At 41.2% G+C, this 20,022-nt stretch overlaps 1 protein-coding gene across 3 annotated transcripts; it reads left to right on the top strand.

Moving 5' to 3' along the window:
- The first annotated feature begins 13,912 nt into the window (after positions 1–13,912).
- LOC133918852 (probable WRKY transcription factor 19) lies at positions 13,913–18,727 on the top strand. Of its 3 annotated transcripts, XM_062362936.1 has the most exons (5): positions 13,913–14,185; positions 16,760–16,790; positions 16,886–16,932; positions 17,017–17,044; positions 17,464–18,727. In XM_062362936.1, the coding sequence occupies exons 3-5, from the start codon at positions 16,903–16,905 to the stop codon at positions 18,573–18,575; spliced, it is 1,170 nt and encodes a 389-aa protein (XP_062218920.1). In that variant the 5' UTR covers positions 13,913–14,185; positions 16,760–16,790; positions 16,886–16,902; the 3' UTR covers positions 18,576–18,727. The 3 variants fall into 3 exon arrangements, with proteins under 3 accessions (XP_062218920.1, XP_062218918.1, XP_062218917.1); XM_062362934.1 differs by lacking the exon at positions 16,760–16,790 and having other exon boundaries at positions 13,914–14,185; XM_062362933.1 differs by lacking the exons at positions 13,913–14,185; positions 16,760–16,790 and having other exon boundaries at positions 16,867–16,932.
- Positions 18,728–20,022: the final 1,295 nt, after the last annotated feature.

The raw sequence follows: 20,022 nt of genomic DNA, 5'->3' as shown, positions 1-20,022 counted from the left end.
AATATGTTACTTTGAGCATTGAGACAACATCAAAGCTAACAATTGCATCCCTCTTGATAGTACGGCTATCCTATACTCAATTTCAAAGATAAAACAAATTAAATCCTATTGAGTACTACAAACCGCTTCTCTTTTCTTTTCGAGGGACGTCAATCGTCGTGTGTCTTCACAATTGAGACTAAAACATGTTCATAGTTTCAATAAACATATTAGTCCCTTAATCATTTTATCATCAATAAGCCAAAACCCACTTAGAGGGTCTAGATGCACTTTCACTAGTACTATAGTATCATTCTTTTGGAAACCTTTTTTGGTTGGATTCCAATGAATTGTAGCAATTGTACTAGGCGCCCTTGATGTTTTTATGCTCAGATGTTGAACTTTGTAAGTGTCTTATGTTTAAATCATGACATACAATCTTGCACCATTAAATTACATGTCTAATTTCTTCCTTATCTAGAATGGAGGTGCAAACATGCAAAAATAATGGCAATTACGGAATAAGATTCCTCAACCCAGGACTTGTTAAGGTATGTAATTTTACATATTAATACCTACTACTCCTGTTCACGGGTCAATTTTTTCATTTCATTAATGACAACGTAGGAAGCTGAAAACAAATAAGCTACTACTCAACGAAATCAAAGGCATTTAAGAACAACTCACTGGGTTCATCAACCACTAGGTAATCCGTCCAGGGGTGAGTTTCATGACCCAGAATGCTTTGATGTAGAATTTCATAAATGCCTTAATTGTGGGGGTCCTCGTACGACTCCTAATTGGAGACTCATGACTTAAGTAGTATGTCACCTTCTAGTAGATAAACTGATGAGGACATACTTTCCATGGATACTCGCATTCCTCCTACCACACAACAGGCTGAACAGGTGATAGAAGGACCAACAACGCGAGCACGAGCACGCCAACTTAATTATCAGGTGAACTTGTTCCTAGGGCTGCCCACAAATATTTACAAGAATGGATTACTATTTAACTATTGTGTTGATTGTATTATCCTTAGGAACCAGGGAGAAGAACCACACAAGCCCAAGTATATAAGTGGAGGCGAGTTCAATTCAGATTCATCCCTCCTGACAGCAACAAATGATAAAGGCCATAACTGTTGATTCCGAAGGATTCTCGGGGCCATGAGGTACTTGATGGAAAGATAATTTCGTCTACTTTCAGATGGATCCGGCCTAATCTCGAAATTCCTCCTGAGCTATCTTGAATCGTTAAAGAGAGTCGCGTCTGTTTTCCAGTCCGAATCAAACTTGGGCCTTGTATTAGAGTCCAATTCGGCTTCCTGTGTTTTGGCCGAAACTTCTCCTCTTCTATCTCATAAATAGACAGCCGCACCCTCTTCTAGGGTTTGGGTTTTGATAGAATAGATCTAGCTTTTGCTACTTCGCCTTGTAAACGCGCGTGTCGGCTAGACCCCGACCGCTCGATTACTTGTTTTCGGAACCCCGCCACTTCTGTTTTCAGATTGTGCTCTTCATCTATATTCGTAATTAAATTGCTTATTCATCTTGTTCTTGCTTGTTCTTCTATTGCTTGCAGGAACAAATACCCTTGTGGTTAGGTTGATCGTGCTCCGAAAGATCACGAACAACTTCTGGAGTTGGTGTATCGATCGCTAAGGCGCAGCGTTCTTGGACGGTGTAGTCGGATCGTCAACGTCTATTCCACCTAAATCGACATCTACCCCTCTCATCGAAAGTCCGGGACCAGTGCATCTATCATAAACTGTATGAATGAAACTTGAACCTTTTGCACTCTTGTAGAATGATGAACTTGTTGTAAAAATAGTGGTGTTTAAATGAATGATGAATTGTATGTGAAATTGTTGTGAATCATACGTGAATGATGAACTATATATGAACCATATGTGATGTGTTTTGTTTCAAAGAGTGTGGCTAGAGATACCTGCGGCTAGTCGGAAATGCAAACATTGCATTGTTGGGATCAGGGAAGCGATTTCTGATTCTAAGTGCGCTAAGACATACTTGGCATCAGTAGAGGAGTAATTTAGAGGCTCCTCAAAGTTTTATGCTAGTATTCTTATCATGAAGATGCTGACGACCAAGTATGATGGCACAAGCAGTGTCAGAGAACATGTCCTGATGATGAATGATGTGTCCGCTGAACTTAAGGGTATGGACATGGAGATTTCAGAGGGCTTTCTAGTCCACATCATAATGACTTCACTTTTTTCTGAGTTTGGACCCTTCAAGATTAACTATAACACTTAGAAGGACAAGTAGACCATGAGTGAGCTCATTGCCATGTTCGTTTAGGAGAAGGAAAGGCTTAAAACTGAAAGGAATGATTATGCACACAACGTTAGCTCAAGAATGAGCAAGAGAAAGTCCAAGGGAGAATTTAAGGCTAAAAAGCGGTTGCATTATACATCAAAGTTCGATAAGTTAAGGCCTAAGGAGTCCAAGACACTTGTATCACCTAATGGCCCAGTATGTTGCTTCTACAAAAAAGGATGGGCAATTGATGAAAAATTGTAAGGGCTTTAAGGAATGGCTTGCTAAGAAGGTTAATGACGAGATCTCTATAATTGTTGAATCCTTCTTTGCTGATTTTTCCCCCAAATACTTGGTGAATTGATTTTGGTTCCGCCGTACATATTACTAATTTCTTATAGTGATTCCGTACCGTGAGTACACTAAGAAAGGGGAGGAAAGTCTTAGAGTTGCAAGTGGAATGGAGGCTGATGTTGAAGCTGCTCGGATTTTTCCATTAGTGCTAAAGAACAGCTTCATCCTCCATTTTAATAATGTTGTTTTATGTTCGTAGCATGAAGAAGAACTTTATTTTTGTTTCTCTATTAGATTATGATGGATTAGAATGTAACTTTGGGAACCATAAATGTGTTATTAAGTTTAATTCCAATAATGTAATTAGATAAAATAAACTCTATACATATTACTAATTTCTTATAGTGATTCCGTACCGTGAGTACACTAAGAAAGGGGAGGAAAGTCTTAGAGTTGCAAGTGGAATGGAGGCTGATGTTGAAGCTGCTCGGATTTTTCCATTAGTGCTAAAGAACAGCTTCATCCTCCATTTTAATAATGTTGTTTTATGTTCGTAGCATGAAGAAGAACTTTATTTTTGTTTCTCTATTAGATTATGATGGATTAGAATGTAACTTTGGGAACCATAAATGTGTTATTAAGTTTAATTCCAATAATGTAATTAGATAAAATAAACTCTATACATATTACTAATTTCTTATAGTGATTCCGTACCGTGAGTACACTAAGAAAGGGGAGGAAAGTCTTAGAGTTGCAAGTGGAATGGAGGCTGATGTTGAAGCTGCTCGGATTTTTCCATTAGTGCTAAAGAACAGCTTCATCCTCCATTTTAATAATGTTGTTTTATGTTCGTAGCATGAAGAAGAACTTTATTTTTGTTTCTCTATTAGATTATGATGGATTAGAATGTAACTTTGGGAACCATAAATGTGTTATTAAGTTTAATTCCAATAATGTAATTAGATAAAATAAACTCTATACATATTACTAATTTCTTATAGTGATTCCGTACCGTGAGTACACTAAGAAAGGGGAGGAAAGTCTTAGAGTTGCAAGTGGAATGGAGGCTGATGTTGAAGCTGCTCGGATTTTTCCATTAGTGCTAAAGAACAGCTTCATCCTCCATTTTAATAATGTTGTTTTATGGTCGTACCATGAAGAAGAACTTTATTTTTGTTTCTCTATTAGATTATGATGGATTAGAATGTAACTTTGGGAACCATAAATGTGTTATTAAGTTTAATTCCAATAACGTAATTAGATAAAATAAACTTTATATGCTTCTTCTGAATGAGTTTTCTGAATCCATGAATATATTGTCACACCCAATTTTATAAGGTCAAATCGGATGCAAACTACATGTATGCGAGGATCAGTTTCATCATACATATAGTGACGTTATCAGTGATAAAAAATACTATATCAAATAAAAACAACTTTATTGAAATAAATAATAGTTTTAAAATAGCAGCAGAAAAACAAGAGAAAACTCTAACGAAAGCTTCAGGGCACACCACAGGCAATCGACTGGGGGCAATGCGATCTAGGACGCTCCGTCTTTATTGTAGCCTTCAGCTTCCTTGACCTCCGCGTAGTCTTCTTCAACTGATCAACATTTATTATTGAAAATAGCAAGTGTGAGTACATATCATACTCCACAAGTGTAGGAAAGCATAACATGGGGCTTAAGTCAAGAAAATGGTTAGACACTGGTTTACTGCACTAAGTGACATTAACCTATAACTCCAAGAAAGAGGCATCCCATTTACTAGGTATGAAGACACAACTTAAACAAGAGGAACAGCTCATCGAATTCCATCCGACTACCAAACTCACAAGATATTCCATATCCGGTTACCAACTCATTTGGTTTACCATCATCCGACTACCAAAACCAACCATCTATGATTCAAACTAATAAAAAAGAAGTCCAAATCACTCTTGACTGTGAGCACGATTAATCAATCAATTTTATACTCTATAGAGTTTGCACACTTTACCCACGAGTCGTGATTTCATCACCCGCATTACCTGGTGATAGTCTCCATGTTGCCTGTTGATCAAGCACTTGCACACTTCTTATGGTGTGCTGCCAGGAGATCACTATAAGGCCTTTACAAAGCTCCCATTGATCTGCAAATATCCACTAAGGTTTCACTACTAACAGTGATTCCATCACTGCAGAAGCCCCCTTTATGCCACTCAACCGTCCAATAGTGCTCACATAACCGAAGGAATGGCTAATTAATTGGTCAGGCTATACCCATATAAGCCTCGTGGTTACGCTGTTTAGCCTGGTTACATGTTCAAGAACCGGTCTTTAGGGTCCCACACAGGAACATACACATTCCCACACATGTGCCTTCTTACACCATCCTCAAACCAATCATCCTGTTAGGATTCCTATACCATGTTACTATAAAATATTACCACACTCGGTTCATATTCCATAATCATTAGTCAAGTTTACCTCATAACCCACCAATGACAACGACTAGTATATCTACCCTTTATTTCCCTTGGCTCGATCAACGATGATAAGGATAATGATACAAATACTAGTGAACCCTAATCATAGGTTTTCAATTTAGACAAGCATGCAAAAAAGGATAAACAACTAACATAAATGTCCTAAAATAGGTGCAAGATATTCAAGGACACTTGCCTGGATGCTGCTCAATGATCTTTGTAAACTAAGTCCTAGGATATCCTGAAGTCTTGACTTTGCAGATCATCAATTCTTCTAGACACATCGTACTCTACTCACGAAGACATGCAATAAAAAGCAAAATTAAATAAATACAAAATAAAACCCAATTTGCAAATGAAAAGAGGAAAGAACAAGGATTGGGGTATTCAATGAAGAAAGAGCTGGGTTGACTGGATTTAACATGAAGACGACAGAAACTAGGGTTTTGCTGGAGAAGAATGTACAAAGATGTCCGAGAATATTGACATGTGAGATCTTATATAATTTTATAAATATTATTTTAATATTAAATTCATATCCTATGTGCAACAGTATGTGAGCTCTACACAGCGAAGCCATGTGATATGCATCCAGCTATTAAAATAATATCTAGAATTATATAGTACTATGTGACTGATTAATCATCGGACATGAACAAGGATGATTTGTTGGAAACTTGCCGAATTTAGATGAATTTACAAGTCGCTTAGAATTTAGATAATTTGCTAAATAAGATTTGAAATTATGAACTCTATTTGAATTATGAAGGCTAGAACAAAATTGACTATAGAAGGCAGGGGCTAACATGTAGACATCCTGAAAAGGAGATAAAGACATAAATAAAAGAGAGAAAATGAGGGGGTTTCCTGCAATTACACATACTAATAGAGAGGATAGAGGAATGGAATAGGGAGATAGCCGGCGGTGGGCTCTAGCGTCGCCGGCGATGAAGGACATGGGCGACGGTAGTGGCGGTCACTAACGTCAACGTCGGGCAGCAGTGAGTTTCAACAAACTGAGGAGAGCATGGTGTAGAACACGAGAAGGGAAGCTCAGTTTTATGGTTGGTCTTGGCAGAGGAGTTATGAAGTAGTAGAAAAATAGCGACGAACGCTCCTAGGTTCGGTGGTGGCCGCACACAAATATAGCGAAGAAGACATGTGCGTTCTCGGAATTGGCTATGATATTTAAGAAATGGTTTGAATAGAAAGTTTTGATATTTCTTAGAACACATCTTGACAAGGTAGAATAGCCAGGAACTAACCAGAGTAGGAGATCAAGCGGTGGTGGCATGGAATGGCGGCGCTTGGATTGTGGCTCGTGTTCTTGTTGCATCACTCTAGATCCGGGTGCACCCTCAAAGGTCGAGTAGAAAATATGATTCAACACACCTGACTTGATTGGCATATCAAGAAGGTTGTTGGATTGATGGGGAACGTAGATGCATTCTAGGTGCACACGCCGAACACACCGAGACATGGGGACAGCGGTGCAACGACCACAAAGTCGTTGGTGTTGATGCTCTTCTGGCCGAACTACTTTTAGGGATTGTTGAGGATTACTAGGGGCACATCTCAGCCAAAGGACTCAAGGATTGGAGTTACAGTTCGCTGGGGAACGCGATCTGAACCCACGCTGCACGCGCAGAACTCGTCCAGACTGGGGCAGCGACACAGCGATCGTGATCCCGGTGGCGTCGGTGCTCTAATAGTCAATCTGGTTGGTGAGGGAATGGGGAACATCTAGAGACACGTGCTGGTCAAAGGGCATGGAGATCTGACCTTTGATCGGCCAGGAAAAGCGATGTCATTCGCGATGGCGCGCCTGTCCGCGACGGTGAAGACCGTGGCGGAGTGACGATGGATTCGAGGGGATGGGGGTTTGGCTAGGGATCACATGGGATGAAAATTTAGGGAAAAGGAGGAGGGGAAGGGGCTGGTCCTCACCTAGCTGCGATGGTTGGGGAGGTGGTCGTTGAGGTGCCAAACGGCAACATCGACGGCAACCGCGACGTTGGAGGTCTAGCTCGTGTTCCCATTACATCACTGCCAAGCCGAGTGAGCCCTCCTATGGTCGCATAGAAGAGACGATGGGACACACCATGACGTGGGTGGTGCGGCTAGATGTTCATTGAATCATCAGAAACGCCGATGGATTCTTCAGTTCGCGTCCTGGACATGAGCTGATGCAGAGCAGCTCAGACGGCGACGTAGATCCTGACATCGTCTACCCTCTTCTTGATTTTTTTCTTCGTGGGGTCATGTGTTGCAGCTAGGGGCTCACGGTGGTGAAGGGGCTCGGTGATTTGTGCACTAGATCACTGGGAACGTGGATGCCAACTAGAGCATTGCGCAGTTGGCGGTGAGAACAGCGAGCCATGACAGCAGCCTGGCGGCATGGTGGAGTTGTGTGCAGATTGTAGCTGCCTCGAGGGTGCCTTTTATAGGCCCATGGTTGGAGAGGGACAGCCATGTGAGGAGGTGAAATGACGGTGATGGTGGACACCAGAGTTATGGTCATTATCGATGTCGGTTTCACGACCTATTAGTGGGGAGGGGAAGAGGAAAGGTTAGGCAATCCATTTTGTTGCTCTTGAGGAGGAGGGGGAGGATGTTCTGGACCCATTTATAGGGCTAGGTGCGGCTGGTCATGAAGTGGGGAGAGGAAATGACCAGGGGGTGGAAGACGAAACGAACGAGTGGAGGACAAAACGGACAGCTTAGGTTCAAGGATGATTTCTCCACCGTCCGAACACCAAATTAGACGTTTTTTAATTCTATCTTATAGTGCTAGAAAAGATCTAAAACTTTGGTATTCATTCGAACTTCTGAAAACTCTATCTTGATTTTCAAAAATGCATCACAAGATAAGCTGTTTGAACTCTGGCTTATCTGTGCAGCATTGATTTCGGAGGCCATAACTCCTAGCTCCATTATCCAAATGTAGACTTCCATATGTGCAAATCGAAGCTCTCAACAAGACCTACAACTTTGGTATTGTCAAGATTTCCATTTGAGACTATATTAAATCTAAAACTACGTGATAAGACAAGGCTGGGCAACGAAGAGTAACTGCAGCCGGAGTAATGGCCATTAGAGACAATTAGGGCATCAATTTTGATCTTGAATTGAGGGGAATAAATAGGAGATTGATGAAGGGGATTGAATGAGAACAACAACATGTTAAATATTGGCAAATAAATGACATGGTTGCACCTTGAATTCATCGATTTTGGGAGCTCCACTGAGCAGTCAGGGAGTCGGGAAGGTGAATGGTGTTGTTCATGTCCTACTCTCAATCTAGAGATGGACAAAGGGATAGGACAGATTGGACCATCTTTCGTTTGACCCATATGGATGGAGTAAAAGAAAGCAACAGTTAAGCTTGGGAATTCGTCAACAAAATTTTAGAAAGATTAGAGATTTCAGAAAAAATAGAGAGAAAGATCTACGGATTGGGGGTTTTGGTAAGGGAAGGAATTAGAGACAAATAAAGATAGAGAACTTCGAAGCTTTCAGGAAAGGGTAACACGATATAAAATGGAAGAAATTGATATAGAGATTTTGGATAATATTGGAAAAATAGAACAAGAATTTACCCAACCTTGAAATTCCTTAACCAATTCTAATATTTTATAAATACATTTTTCATCACACAAAACAAATTCTTTTTAAACTAAAAAAATTGGAAAAGCTTTCAAATTTCAGGAAAAATGTTATTTTATTGTTTTAAAATGCTTACAACCCAAAATAGAATTTTGTTGTGTGACATATGTGCGATGTTAAATTAAAAAAAGTGGACAACTGCATATACATTAAGACCAGTGGGAGCAAGTTTATCATCATGGGACTTAAGTGGTAGACAACATTTCTATATTAATGTCACTAACATTACTCTGCGATAACAAAGCCGCAATATATTTTTCAAGTAAAAACAAGTCAAGTGGTGCTACCAAACGCATTGATATTAAGTACCTTGTTGTGAAAGATAGAATCCAGAATCAAACAATTGATATTCAACTTACTAAGTCTATGCTTGCGTTACCCCCTTACTAAAGGCTTACTACCTAATCTCTTTTGAGAGAATATTGTCGGCATGGGTCTCATGAAAAGCCTATAACTTTGGAAATTATAATAAGAATATGAGATCTCAAAACTTGATTTTGAAATAAAGAAGTTTGTTCTTTCCATTATTAAGCGCGTATAATGATTAATGAAAGTCAAACCATAATAAGGACCATAAGAATTGAGTATGACTGCATGCCTATACAAATTCCCAAATACCAAAAATAATAACCCATATCGAAATGGAGTATTATGCTATAGATAATGAGGTTTCAATGATAATTAGATAATCACCGTAACTACATTACCTTAGTATGGTACCTGTGTCGAGTATCGAATAATAATGTTGGTCATTCGATCAAGTAGGAGAATGTTAGACAGAAGAGTGATAGATGGCAATAGTTAATCTATGATTTAATACACAACAAAAGTTAATTAGATAATTAAGCTATAATTAAGGGATAATTAGTAATTATGCCTTTAATTGGGGGCTAAATGCAAAATGGTTAAGTCCTATGTCAATTAGTGCTATAAATATAAGGGGCAACCCTAAACTCAAGTTAACCTCATCATTAATTCCCTGTTACTGCTGCTCCAAAAAAAAAGCTAAAAACCAATCATAGAGGGCGATAGGTTGACTTGAAGGTCGATCCATGTCATCAGGGGCTTCCTTGGATCAAGATCAAGTCATCTACATCGACAAAGCGGAATGGCATCGCCAAATTTTGGTTTTTATCCTTAATTCCGCATTGAGTTGCATGTGTTAATGGGATTAGATAAGAACCTGTACTTAAGATCATCTTAATTTCTCTACTATGTATGTCTCCTAAATACTCCCTACAGTAAACAAATATTTGACATTTAGACTTTACAATGTATCTTTGACCACTATTTTTATTAGAATATACTTATACAATTCAATAAATTTATGAGACTATAAAAGTATCTTCCAAGACAAATCAACCATATGATTTTTCATGTTTTCAAACAAAATATTTTAGTAGTTATTCATAAGCAAAGACTTAAGGGTTTGATCAGACCTTGTCTAAAACGTGAAGTATTTGCGACTGAGGGAGTACGACGCATGTAAATTTTATCACCAAAAAGCACTCCGGTGTTTTAAAGGCAGACATCGTGATTTAAATCCTGCTGCTCAGTGGAGTCTTACCGCCATGAGTCCATCATCAGAGCAAGATGTACTCAAGCTAAAGGCCTACACAGTCGTCACAAACAGGGACACGTAGGTGGCTGCATGGCCATCAAATTGAGGCCAATGCATCTTGATTGCTAGAATACCATTTTCAGTTGTTTTTACTCGTAACATGCATGCTCATAGTTCAAGATGTTTCTTTTTTTTTTCTTGAATATGCAGGAGTACTGCACGTCTTTGTATTAAAGAAGAAATAAAGAGTTTGAAACAAAACAACACGGAGTGTCGCCGCACTCACGCACACGCCTCGCATAAATGAATTTACATGAGACGAAACAACCCACATAATAGGAACTGTGCAACTCAGGATATAGACAACCGAGGGCTAAAGCACCAGTTAGGACCTAAAGATCTACCTCCTGCCTGATCTTCGAGAGCAACTGATGGACCTGCGATGTTTGTCGATTAAAGACCCTAGCGTTTCGCTCTTTCCATACTTGCCATACGATCAACATGATCAAAGTGTCAACACCTTTCTTCTTCAGTTGCGGGTGATGAACACGAGATTGGAGCCACCAATCTTGCAATGTGACCGTCAGTGCATCAAGAATGCTGATGCCGAGAGCGGAGTATATCGCCCACCACACTTGCTTGGTGTAGGAGCATGAGACGAAGGTGTGGTTGCTAGATTCCGGCTCTTAGTCGCACAAGGCGCAAGCAGCATGTGCAACAAGGCCATGTCTCAACCGATGAACCGTTGTCCGTAATCGGTGACGAAAAGCCAACCAAATGAAGAATTTAACCTTGAGCGGCGCCTAGCTCCTCCAGATCAACTTCGCCCCATGAAAGAACACAGAGCCCCTCATGTAGCATGAGGTACGCAGATTTGGCCGTGTACTATATGTCCGACATCCAGTGCAAAATGAAGGCATCCTGCAAATCGTATTGCAGCTCAACAGTGGACATGCGATCCCAGAGATGAACATACTCTACCAGTGCCTGGATAGACAGGTCCCCATTGATATACCTGATCCATTGACGGTTTAGCATTGCTTGCACCATCATCCGTGTCTTTCTGATCCGTAACCCAACTGAGATGACTAGGGTTGGTGCGTTGTGCAATTGATCAACCATCTAGTTAGTTATCAGTCTAGAACAAGGTGCGCTTCCTATTGCCGACGTTAATCTGAACGGATGCATTGAAGATGGCTTAAATCTTCAGATCCACCTTGATTTGCATGGTGGAACATGCTCAATCATCATCTGTCCATTGCAGCCAAAGCCAACGTAGATGGAGGGCAAAACTAGTCAATTTTAGATCAGCAATGCCGAGTCCGCCATATGTCGTCTGGTGGCAGACAGTTGCCACGGTACACTTACCACAAACTGAAGCATCACTGTCGACTCAGAGAAACTTCCTTCTGATGGTGTCAATCTCTTCAAGCACCCATGGCGGTAGTTTGTCGGCCATCATCGCATAAAATGGAATAGCAGAAAGGATGGACATGACTAGAATTAGCCATCCACTCTTCACCATGAATGATCCTTGCCATGGAGGTAGCTTGGCCGCTACTTTCTCAATCAAAGGCCTCATATGAGCTTTTGGGATGGCCTTTGTAGAAAGAGGCAGGCCAAGGTAGCGGATCAGGAAGGAGAGAATCTGGCATGGCAGGATAGCTTGTACCTCATGCAGCGCCTCATCATCACAGAAAATTAGCATGATGGAGTATTTGGCGAGGTTGGTGTTTAGCCTAGAGGCATCGCCAAAAGTACCAAGGATGCGCTTGATTGTTCTAGCCTCAAGGGAACACAAAGAGGATCACATCATCTGCGTATATGCTGCACTGATACTTGATTACCTGGTGTCCAATCGGTTGTAGCACATCGACTGAACTCGCCTTCATGAAAAGACGATTGAGCACGTCCATCGCCAAAATGAACAACATGGGCGATAGGGGATCACCATGCCACACACCACGCCGATGCTTGATCGGCTCCCTTGGCTTGCCATTAAGTAGAACCAGCATTGATATCGTGGATAGGAGAATGGTGATCCAACTGCACCACTGGTGACCGAACCCCAGTGCCCGCATGATATCCAACAGAAATGGCCATGCCAATGTGTTGAAAGCCTTAGAGATATCGAGTTTGAGTAGGAATTTTGGCGCCTGCTTCTGCCTAAGCAACACCGTGGAACATTGCACGTACCAAAAGTTATCCATGATTGAAAGACCCTTGATGAACGTGGTTTGATTAGGAGCAATCAAAGTAGCTAATTTCGGCGCCAATCTGTTCGCCATCACTTTGGAAACCAGCTTTGTGAAACTGTGTATCAAACTTATTGGGCGATAATCCTTGGCCTCCTTGGCATTGGGTGTCTTGGGCAGCAGGGTAAGTAGGGCACCGTTGAGGCACCTAAAATGTCATCGATCTGTTGTTTAGAAAGCGTTCATCGCCCGGATGATATCATCCTTAGTGATGGGCCAGGTTGTTTGATAGAATGTGTCGGTGTAGTTGTTGGGTCCCCGCGCTTTGTCAGGAGGGAACTCCTTGATTACATTCCACACATCTGCTTCAGTGAACAGGGCATCGAGGTGAGACAACACTCGTGGCAGAATGTCCAACGCTTGGAAATCAATGGTAGCAGCCCTGTCAACATCTTGTCCAAGCAAGGAATAGAAATAGGAACGAAGCACTCAGCCTTGTCCTCATGCGTTACCGCCAATCTGTCGCCAACTGCAGAATTGACAATGTGGTTTTTGTTTTGATGAAACCAAGCCAGCAAGTGGAAATAGTGGGTGTTGGAGTCTCCTTCACGCAACTATGTGATGTGCGCACATTATCTGGCGATGGTGCGCTCGAGGGAGGCCAAACTCAGACACTGACATTTTAGGTCCTTGTGCAGCTCAATCTCCTCCACAGATAGGTGCCTGGTGTCCGTGCCTGATCGAGCTTGAAGACGACCTCTTTGGCGACTAACAACTGCATGCTATTGCCAATGTGATGGGCCAACCAACTCTGCAGCTCACGTGCTATGTTGTGAAAGAGGGCATCAAGCCACCTATATGGATCACTAGTGTCGACGGAGCAGCCCCAACCTTTCTGAACTGCGTCCAGATAGCCATTGAACTTGGGCCAAATTTTTTTTAAATGGAAGCGTGGTTTGGTTCTAATATCCGCACTAGATTGTAGAAACTGAGAGCAATGGTCGAAAATATCCGAAGAGAGGGCTTCAAAGAAATAGAATGGAAAAAACTCCTCCCAATCCAACAAAGTGAGAACACGGTCCAATTTGATCAGCGTGGGGTTCTCATATTTATTACTCCAAGTATAGCTGTAGCCCTGAGATGGATGTCACGTAGTTCTAGATGAACAATGACCTGACGAAAACGAGTTAAATTCCACCTATTGATACGTACATCAAGATGTTTCTACTGTACTAAAGGGTAAGAGAGCCTGTTCCTGGAGTTAGTTTACGGAAATGAATCATGCACATTATTTTATTAATCACAAAAACTAAAATGCAAATAAATTCCGGTTTTAATGGGAGAGAAAGTATATAATTGGAAAAAATATTATTATAAAAGTTAAACGAAAGACATTTTGTTTCTATTTTGCGGCCCTGACTCAAGAAAGTCCTTACTGAGCCGAGATTGAGCCCGAGCCGATCCTGCGTACGCTGGTTCGAGTCCGGCAGGTCAGCAACCCCCGACCAAATCAGCCAGTCACCTTCTTCCCCTTCCTCACCAATTTTTTATGCCTCCTCCGCCTGCAACTTGCAACCCTCAAAGCCCCCATTCCAATCCCTTATACTAAAATATTATTGCCAAGTATAGAAATTGCATCCGCATTCTTGCCTTTACCCTTCCCAGTCCTCACCCATCCGCTCCTTTGTCAACACTTTCACCGCCGCGGCCTCTGTCCAGTCACTGCCTCCCGGTCTTTCTCGGTACACCCTCTGATCACTCCTACTGGCAATACTAGTTTTTGCTGTGGCAGAATTTTGGCGTGCTTCTGATTTCCTGGAGGGATCTGGAGGGGGGGGGGGGTATTCTGTGGAATGCCATGGTTGATTTAGCTTCGCGGTAGCAGATCGGGGTGGGCGATGCCACGATTCCCTTTTGGGGTATAGGTTTTTTTTTCAGGCTTAGATGATTTGGAGGTGTACCGATGCAGGATTATGGTTTAATAGTGCCGGAAGTTTCAGCTTCTTTTTCAAATGTTACTATCTGTCTTTTGCTTTGTGTTCTAGTAACTGGAGATTATAAGAGACCATTGGGGCCGTCATTAATCATGTCAGAGCAGTGGAGGTTTATGCAATAGCTGCTTCAATCGTTTCTCCTTTGATGTTTGCGTAGCGTCGTAGCTAGCCATGTAGTGAATTCTTGTTTCAAAGACACTTATAAATAACTTCGGGGATCAATTATGCTATTAGACGACTAGCTGATGCAGTGTGCATCTTGATTGTTGCTTGCCGTAGCTTTAAATTTCAATCGTTATGGCCTATGCATATAAAACGTTTATGTGTGCATAAGTGTCAACCAGTTCATTACTGTACACAGTACAAGAACTAAGCCGCTTTTGAGTGGGAATGGCCCCTAAGTGTATTGCTAATTTCATAATTATTTCACATGTTTATATTTTTCATTGCCCCTTGGGGCTCTAAGTAATTTGCATAGTTAGATAAGTTCTTTGTTGATGACTAGAGTAGTAAGTACACTTGATGTTGACACACTAAACTGTACAATCCTTTGATTATTATTGTTGCTACTAAAGCAATACCATCCATTAGTTTAAAAATTAGGAAGACTTATATAGAAGCAAATAATTGGTATCTGGTTATAATATGGGATATAGAGCTTTAAATGCCTTCCACTGATTAAATCTGACCAATGTTTGTTGGACATCATTTGTTATTGTCAAGAAATCTGGATTTTTTTTGTTCTGTAGCATATGTTCGATAATGAGTTTATGTGCTAGAGGTTGATTATCATTTTTTAGAAGAAAAGAAAAGTTAGTGGAAATGGTAACTTTTCATTTCATGCTGAACTACAGATGATCTTATAATGCAGAGTTGCCTGTTTATTGCATATTCGTCAGACTGTTCAGCCAGAAAATCATGTGCAACTTGCCACCTTTTTGTTGTTAAGCATCACATGTGACTAGTCATCCTTCATCAAAATAATTAGATCAATCAGATGCTTTGCAGTTCTTTGATAATGGTCCATTTTCTTTAGCCTATAGCTGTATATGATGCAAATGCTTTTTGTCTTGAAGCATTGAAGCAGTCGTATTTTTGCTTATATGTAGTGCTGTGTTTTTCCGCCAATATGTTTTCCTCTTGCTCTTGAGCAAGAGGGAGAACCTGGCCACCACCCATAACTTCTTGCTTGTCATTTTGCTGGTCATTTCTGCTTTCATCAAATCTGTGGGACAGTTCGTTAATTTGATGAGGAGCTAGAAATTGAAACTTCTCCATTAGTTTATATCATTCATTGCACCATTAGGCCATATATATGCACTAGTGTTTTCCCTATTCCATCCTACATTTTTATCATGCTGAATTTTATGATTTGGCTAAAATAACCAATGAAACTTACTGAGTGTACGCCTTAGATGTTATCAGGTTTTTTGTTTTTAGCTAATTAATTTCACTTAGTTCACTTTTCTGCATTTAAGGACCAGACTCTCTTGCAGTATTTGGGACCGTCTGATCGTCATTGACATTTTACTCCTAACTATTCAAAGCCATAAGTTGTGTGATCGCTGCATCGTTATTTTAAATACTAATAGTAAAAAAGATCACGGGAGGATGTTCCTTATGATTTCTTGTCTTATATTTTTTTCTGTTTTCTTTCTTTTATTTTGTTTCCTGTTTTGCTCCCCACCTTGTAGGAAATAAGTGATATCATAAAAATTGCGTATATGGAAGACGAAATTTAATAAACAAGTAAATGTGAAATGTGGTCCTGTTTGTTCTAATGTACACTAGCCAAATAGTTCATCAGAATATGGTTATGTTTGTTCTATTCTACCTATTCGCTTTTGAAAGTCTGAAACTACTTTTAATTTTTCACTCTCATGTAGTATTTGTTTATTATAAGAAGACATTGTCTTTAGATTCAATGAGTTCCTAAGCTTTGAAGGCTGGCTTGGAGCTTACAATACAGACACCAGCATTTGGTTACAATCAGAAACAACTGGAGTGTAGTAATGAACCTCTAACCACGCACAACATAAGAACTAGCTTACCTCATTCACATGGTTTTTCCATGTCAGACTTGCTATCAAACTGGTAGCCAAGAGCAAAAAGGTTAGCTAGTGGTGCTATGTATTGAAGTTTTCATATGCATATTCTCCTTAGAGCAACCAATCTCAATGATTGGACATGGTCATGCCCTCGGCAAGGGGTAATTTTACCCTATTCTCAACACTTTAAATTGTGCTATTTCACAAATAACTTAATCTTCAAACTCTATCCTTTTTGTTTGTTTTAACATGTCTATTATAACACTCCATTCAGGTCTATGTTTGGGAGCCTTATTTGGATCGTGGTATATTTCTATAATCACAGTCTTATAATTTACTGATTGCTGAGATGCTAGCTCTGTTTCATTACCTGACAGTTTTATGCTTGAAACTTCTGCAGAAAAGCACACAACATTTATGGGGCATGACCATATGTCTCGTATAAAGGTAACTTGGTCTGTCCTTTAAGTAATGTTTTCAGGTACGATCACAATATTCTGACATTTTCTGTGGTTTAATTTTTGAGTACAGATGCATATGGCAGAAGATTCTCTTGGTGGTATGTTCTCCATGCCTCAATGACCCCAAAGCCTGTGGTTTTGCAAGGACACATCTTTATACTGGGAATTCAAGAAAAATATTATGTTTCCTTTTTTTTTTTTGGTTTCACTGAGTTGGTCTGGAATCCACATTGCTGCTTCTTGTGCAAAGTTCCATTAGTTGATATGGTTCTCAGCCTCAAACTAGTCATTAAGTTACTTTTCTGACATGTTGTCTATATGGGACCTATCTCTAGATTTCATGTGCTAGTGTTGGTTGATAGATATCTTCCTCATGAGTTCTGGAGCTAACCAATTACCAGTTGTGTTTTAATCCTTGTTGTCTCGCTATCAGCTTTTCTTTGTGCGCCATTTTTGTTTCATATTTATATTCATTATAATTTATATATTTCTAATTTATTGATTTCCTGCCAAACAGACAAGAAATGTTGCCAGGAACCTGGGTGCAACGAGGTTGATGATGGAGGGCTAGTGTACTGCAAAATTCATAGCGGAGGGCTGCCATGCCAACAGCTTAGTCACCTCCAGAGTGTACAGGAGAGCTCAGGTTTATTCGTGCTCCCTGTGAAAGGCAGCCAGTTTAACGAACCTGTTTCCAGTACAGTGACATGCTCTGAGCAAGAGGATGTCAAGTATGAAGGGGATGATCGATGTAAACTAAAGGATTGTTCTGGGAACACTCAGGGTGAGACTGCACAATATGTCTTCCGTGGGGCAGGCATGCTTTGCAAGCAAGAAAACTGCAGCAAGCAGACACAGGATAACACAATCTACTGTAAGTTACATTGTGGTGTTAGCAAGGGCTGCATGGTACGGGGCTGTCCAAGAGGTGCACATGGAGGTACACCGTTATGCATTGGTCATGGAGGAGGGAAGCGGTGTGTTATCCCTGGATGCCCAAATGCAGCATGTGGCCAAGGTTGTAGTGACCGCTGCGTGAGGCATGGTGGTGGCAAGAGATGCAAATTTGAAGGGTGTGCGAAGGGTGCACAAGGGAACACAGATTACTGCATCAGGCATGGTGGGGGAAGGCGGTGCAAATCCGAAGGATGTACAAAGAGTGCGCAAGGACGGACATATTTCTGCATTAAGCATGGTGGGGGCAGTCGGTGCAAGTTCCAAGGATGCAGTACAAGCGCGAAATGGGGGACAGATTTCTGCTCTGTCCACAGGAAGAGTTTGTTTATTGGTGACAATGCTATACCTGAAGCTCTGCCTGCCTCTAAAGAAAAGCGACGCCGGGCCAAGAAACCTAAGAAGGCAGACAAACCATCTGAGCTCTCCCAGGGGAATGTCACCACATCAGCTATTGCTGGAAGCAGCACACAACAAATGGGCGTCGTCCTCTGCAAAGCAACCATGGTTCCGAACCATGCAGTGCTAATCAAGGGTGTGACAATGACGGGGCAAGCTGCAATTGCTCCCCCACAGATAGTGGCTCCACTGTCCATGAAATCTCCAACACCATCTGGACCCTTGGTTTCAGCGGATAGGGTGGCAGGGGCAAGCAAGGTTATGCTTGGTCTGTAGAAAGATGGTGGTGGTGCATAGGGATTGCAGACGCCTTACCCAACTAGTCCTCTGATTATTATTCTCAACTGAAAAATGTCGAAACATTAGGAGAGTTCGTATTAACTTGTTCTTGCTGTCAACTAACTTTAGTCATGTCTTGTGTTTTTCCCCCCCTTTTCCTATGAATCTCTAGATGTTCTTTTGTATCTTCTCCTGTGTCTTGTACCGGGAAAACTGGTCAGCGGACTATTTGGAACTGTGGACAATAAGCAAGAAAATTGTGCCTGCCTAGTTTGTGTTGGGAGGATCGTCTGGGTGTAGAGGGTAAATTCTGCAAAGGTGATTCCTGTGCTTGTGTGCCTAAAGCCTGGATTAGATTGGAAGGTAGTTTGGTTACTTAACTTTGAGTATTGGCTGTCTTGTTATCGCCTGCTCTTGCTTTCTGCAACATTTTGTTCTGCCCCAGTTTCCCTTTTATGTTGCTCAAGTTTCGTGTTATCTACAGAGGTGACTCGTATACCTTGCACTCCTCCTATAGTCTAAAAATCATAAGGACATGATTTGTTTCATAGAAACCACTCCCTTTTTAATATAGTGAACTGTTGCCCTAGCAGCTTTTTGGATTAGTTCTATTAGTGTGCTTTTGGATTAGTTCTATTAGTTGGAGTAAGGTTGTATTATAGTGAACTGTTGCTCGGTTGCTGGAACTTAGCTTAAGGGTAGCTTTTGCTTGCTAGCATGGAGCCTGTTTGATGTAATGCTATTACTCTTTCTTCCTTCCATGTAAACTGCTGGCTTTCAATATAAGCCGGACTAGTCCCCTTGTCTTTGAACCCCCCCCCCCCCTCCCCCTCTTTCCAGACTGCTACGTTTGTGCGTATGGCTTGTCTAACCTCTTTGCATTCGGGTACCTCGGGAGTCGGGAGCCTCAATGCCTGCTCAAATGCCTGCCAGGCCCAAGAAAGCCCGCCTGTGTAAAAAAATTCTGTGCAACCAGGGTTTAGCGAGGAAAACATCCCAGCGAGACGTGGAGGTCCGTTTCCACTTCGTTCAAGTCCTACTCAAGTCGATCTGCGTTGCAGCATAATAAATCTGAACTGCAAATCCTCTGTAGGTTCAGCACATCTAATTATCGAAATGGAAGCATATACACACAAAGGGCAAGAGCTAGTAACGAGGTAATTAAGGAAGAATCTTCGTAATCATAAATGTACAGACACATTTAGAGGCTCACGGTGAAAATGAGCAGCATCAGTCACCGTGTGACTGAGTACAGGCAAAATGTGAGGTGAGGCAGGGTCTGATTTCCCATGACACGAAGCAATTGAAGGATACGGTTTAGATTGGGCTCTCTTTTCCATGGGAGTTCAAGGTAAATGGATTTTCTTTCTGTCTTGGTGCCAGATATCCAAGTCATTTAACACGAGAAGCGGTTGCAGGGACTTGCTCACTGTAAGATCTAGCC

Source organism: Phragmites australis, chromosome 5 (assembly GCF_958298935.1).
Source record: "Phragmites australis chromosome 5, lpPhrAust1.1, whole genome shotgun sequence".
Classification (NCBI taxonomy): Eukaryota; Viridiplantae; Streptophyta; class Magnoliopsida; order Poales; family Poaceae; genus Phragmites; species Phragmites australis.
This window is presented reverse-complemented; position numbering and strand designations above follow the sequence as displayed.

Coding starts and splice junctions, on each gene's coding strand:
- LOC133918852 (XM_062362933.1), top strand. CDS start 16,867: ATGCTTGAAACTTCTGCAGAAAAGCACACAACATTTATGGGGCATGAC. Junction 16,933..17,016: donor ACCATATGTCTCGTATAAAG/GTAACTTGGTCT, acceptor TTTTGAGTACAG/ATGCATATGGCAGAAGATTC. Junction 17,045..17,463: donor GGCAGAAGATTCTCTTGGTG/GTATGTTCTCCA, acceptor CCTGCCAAACAG/ACAAGAAATGTTGCCAGGAA.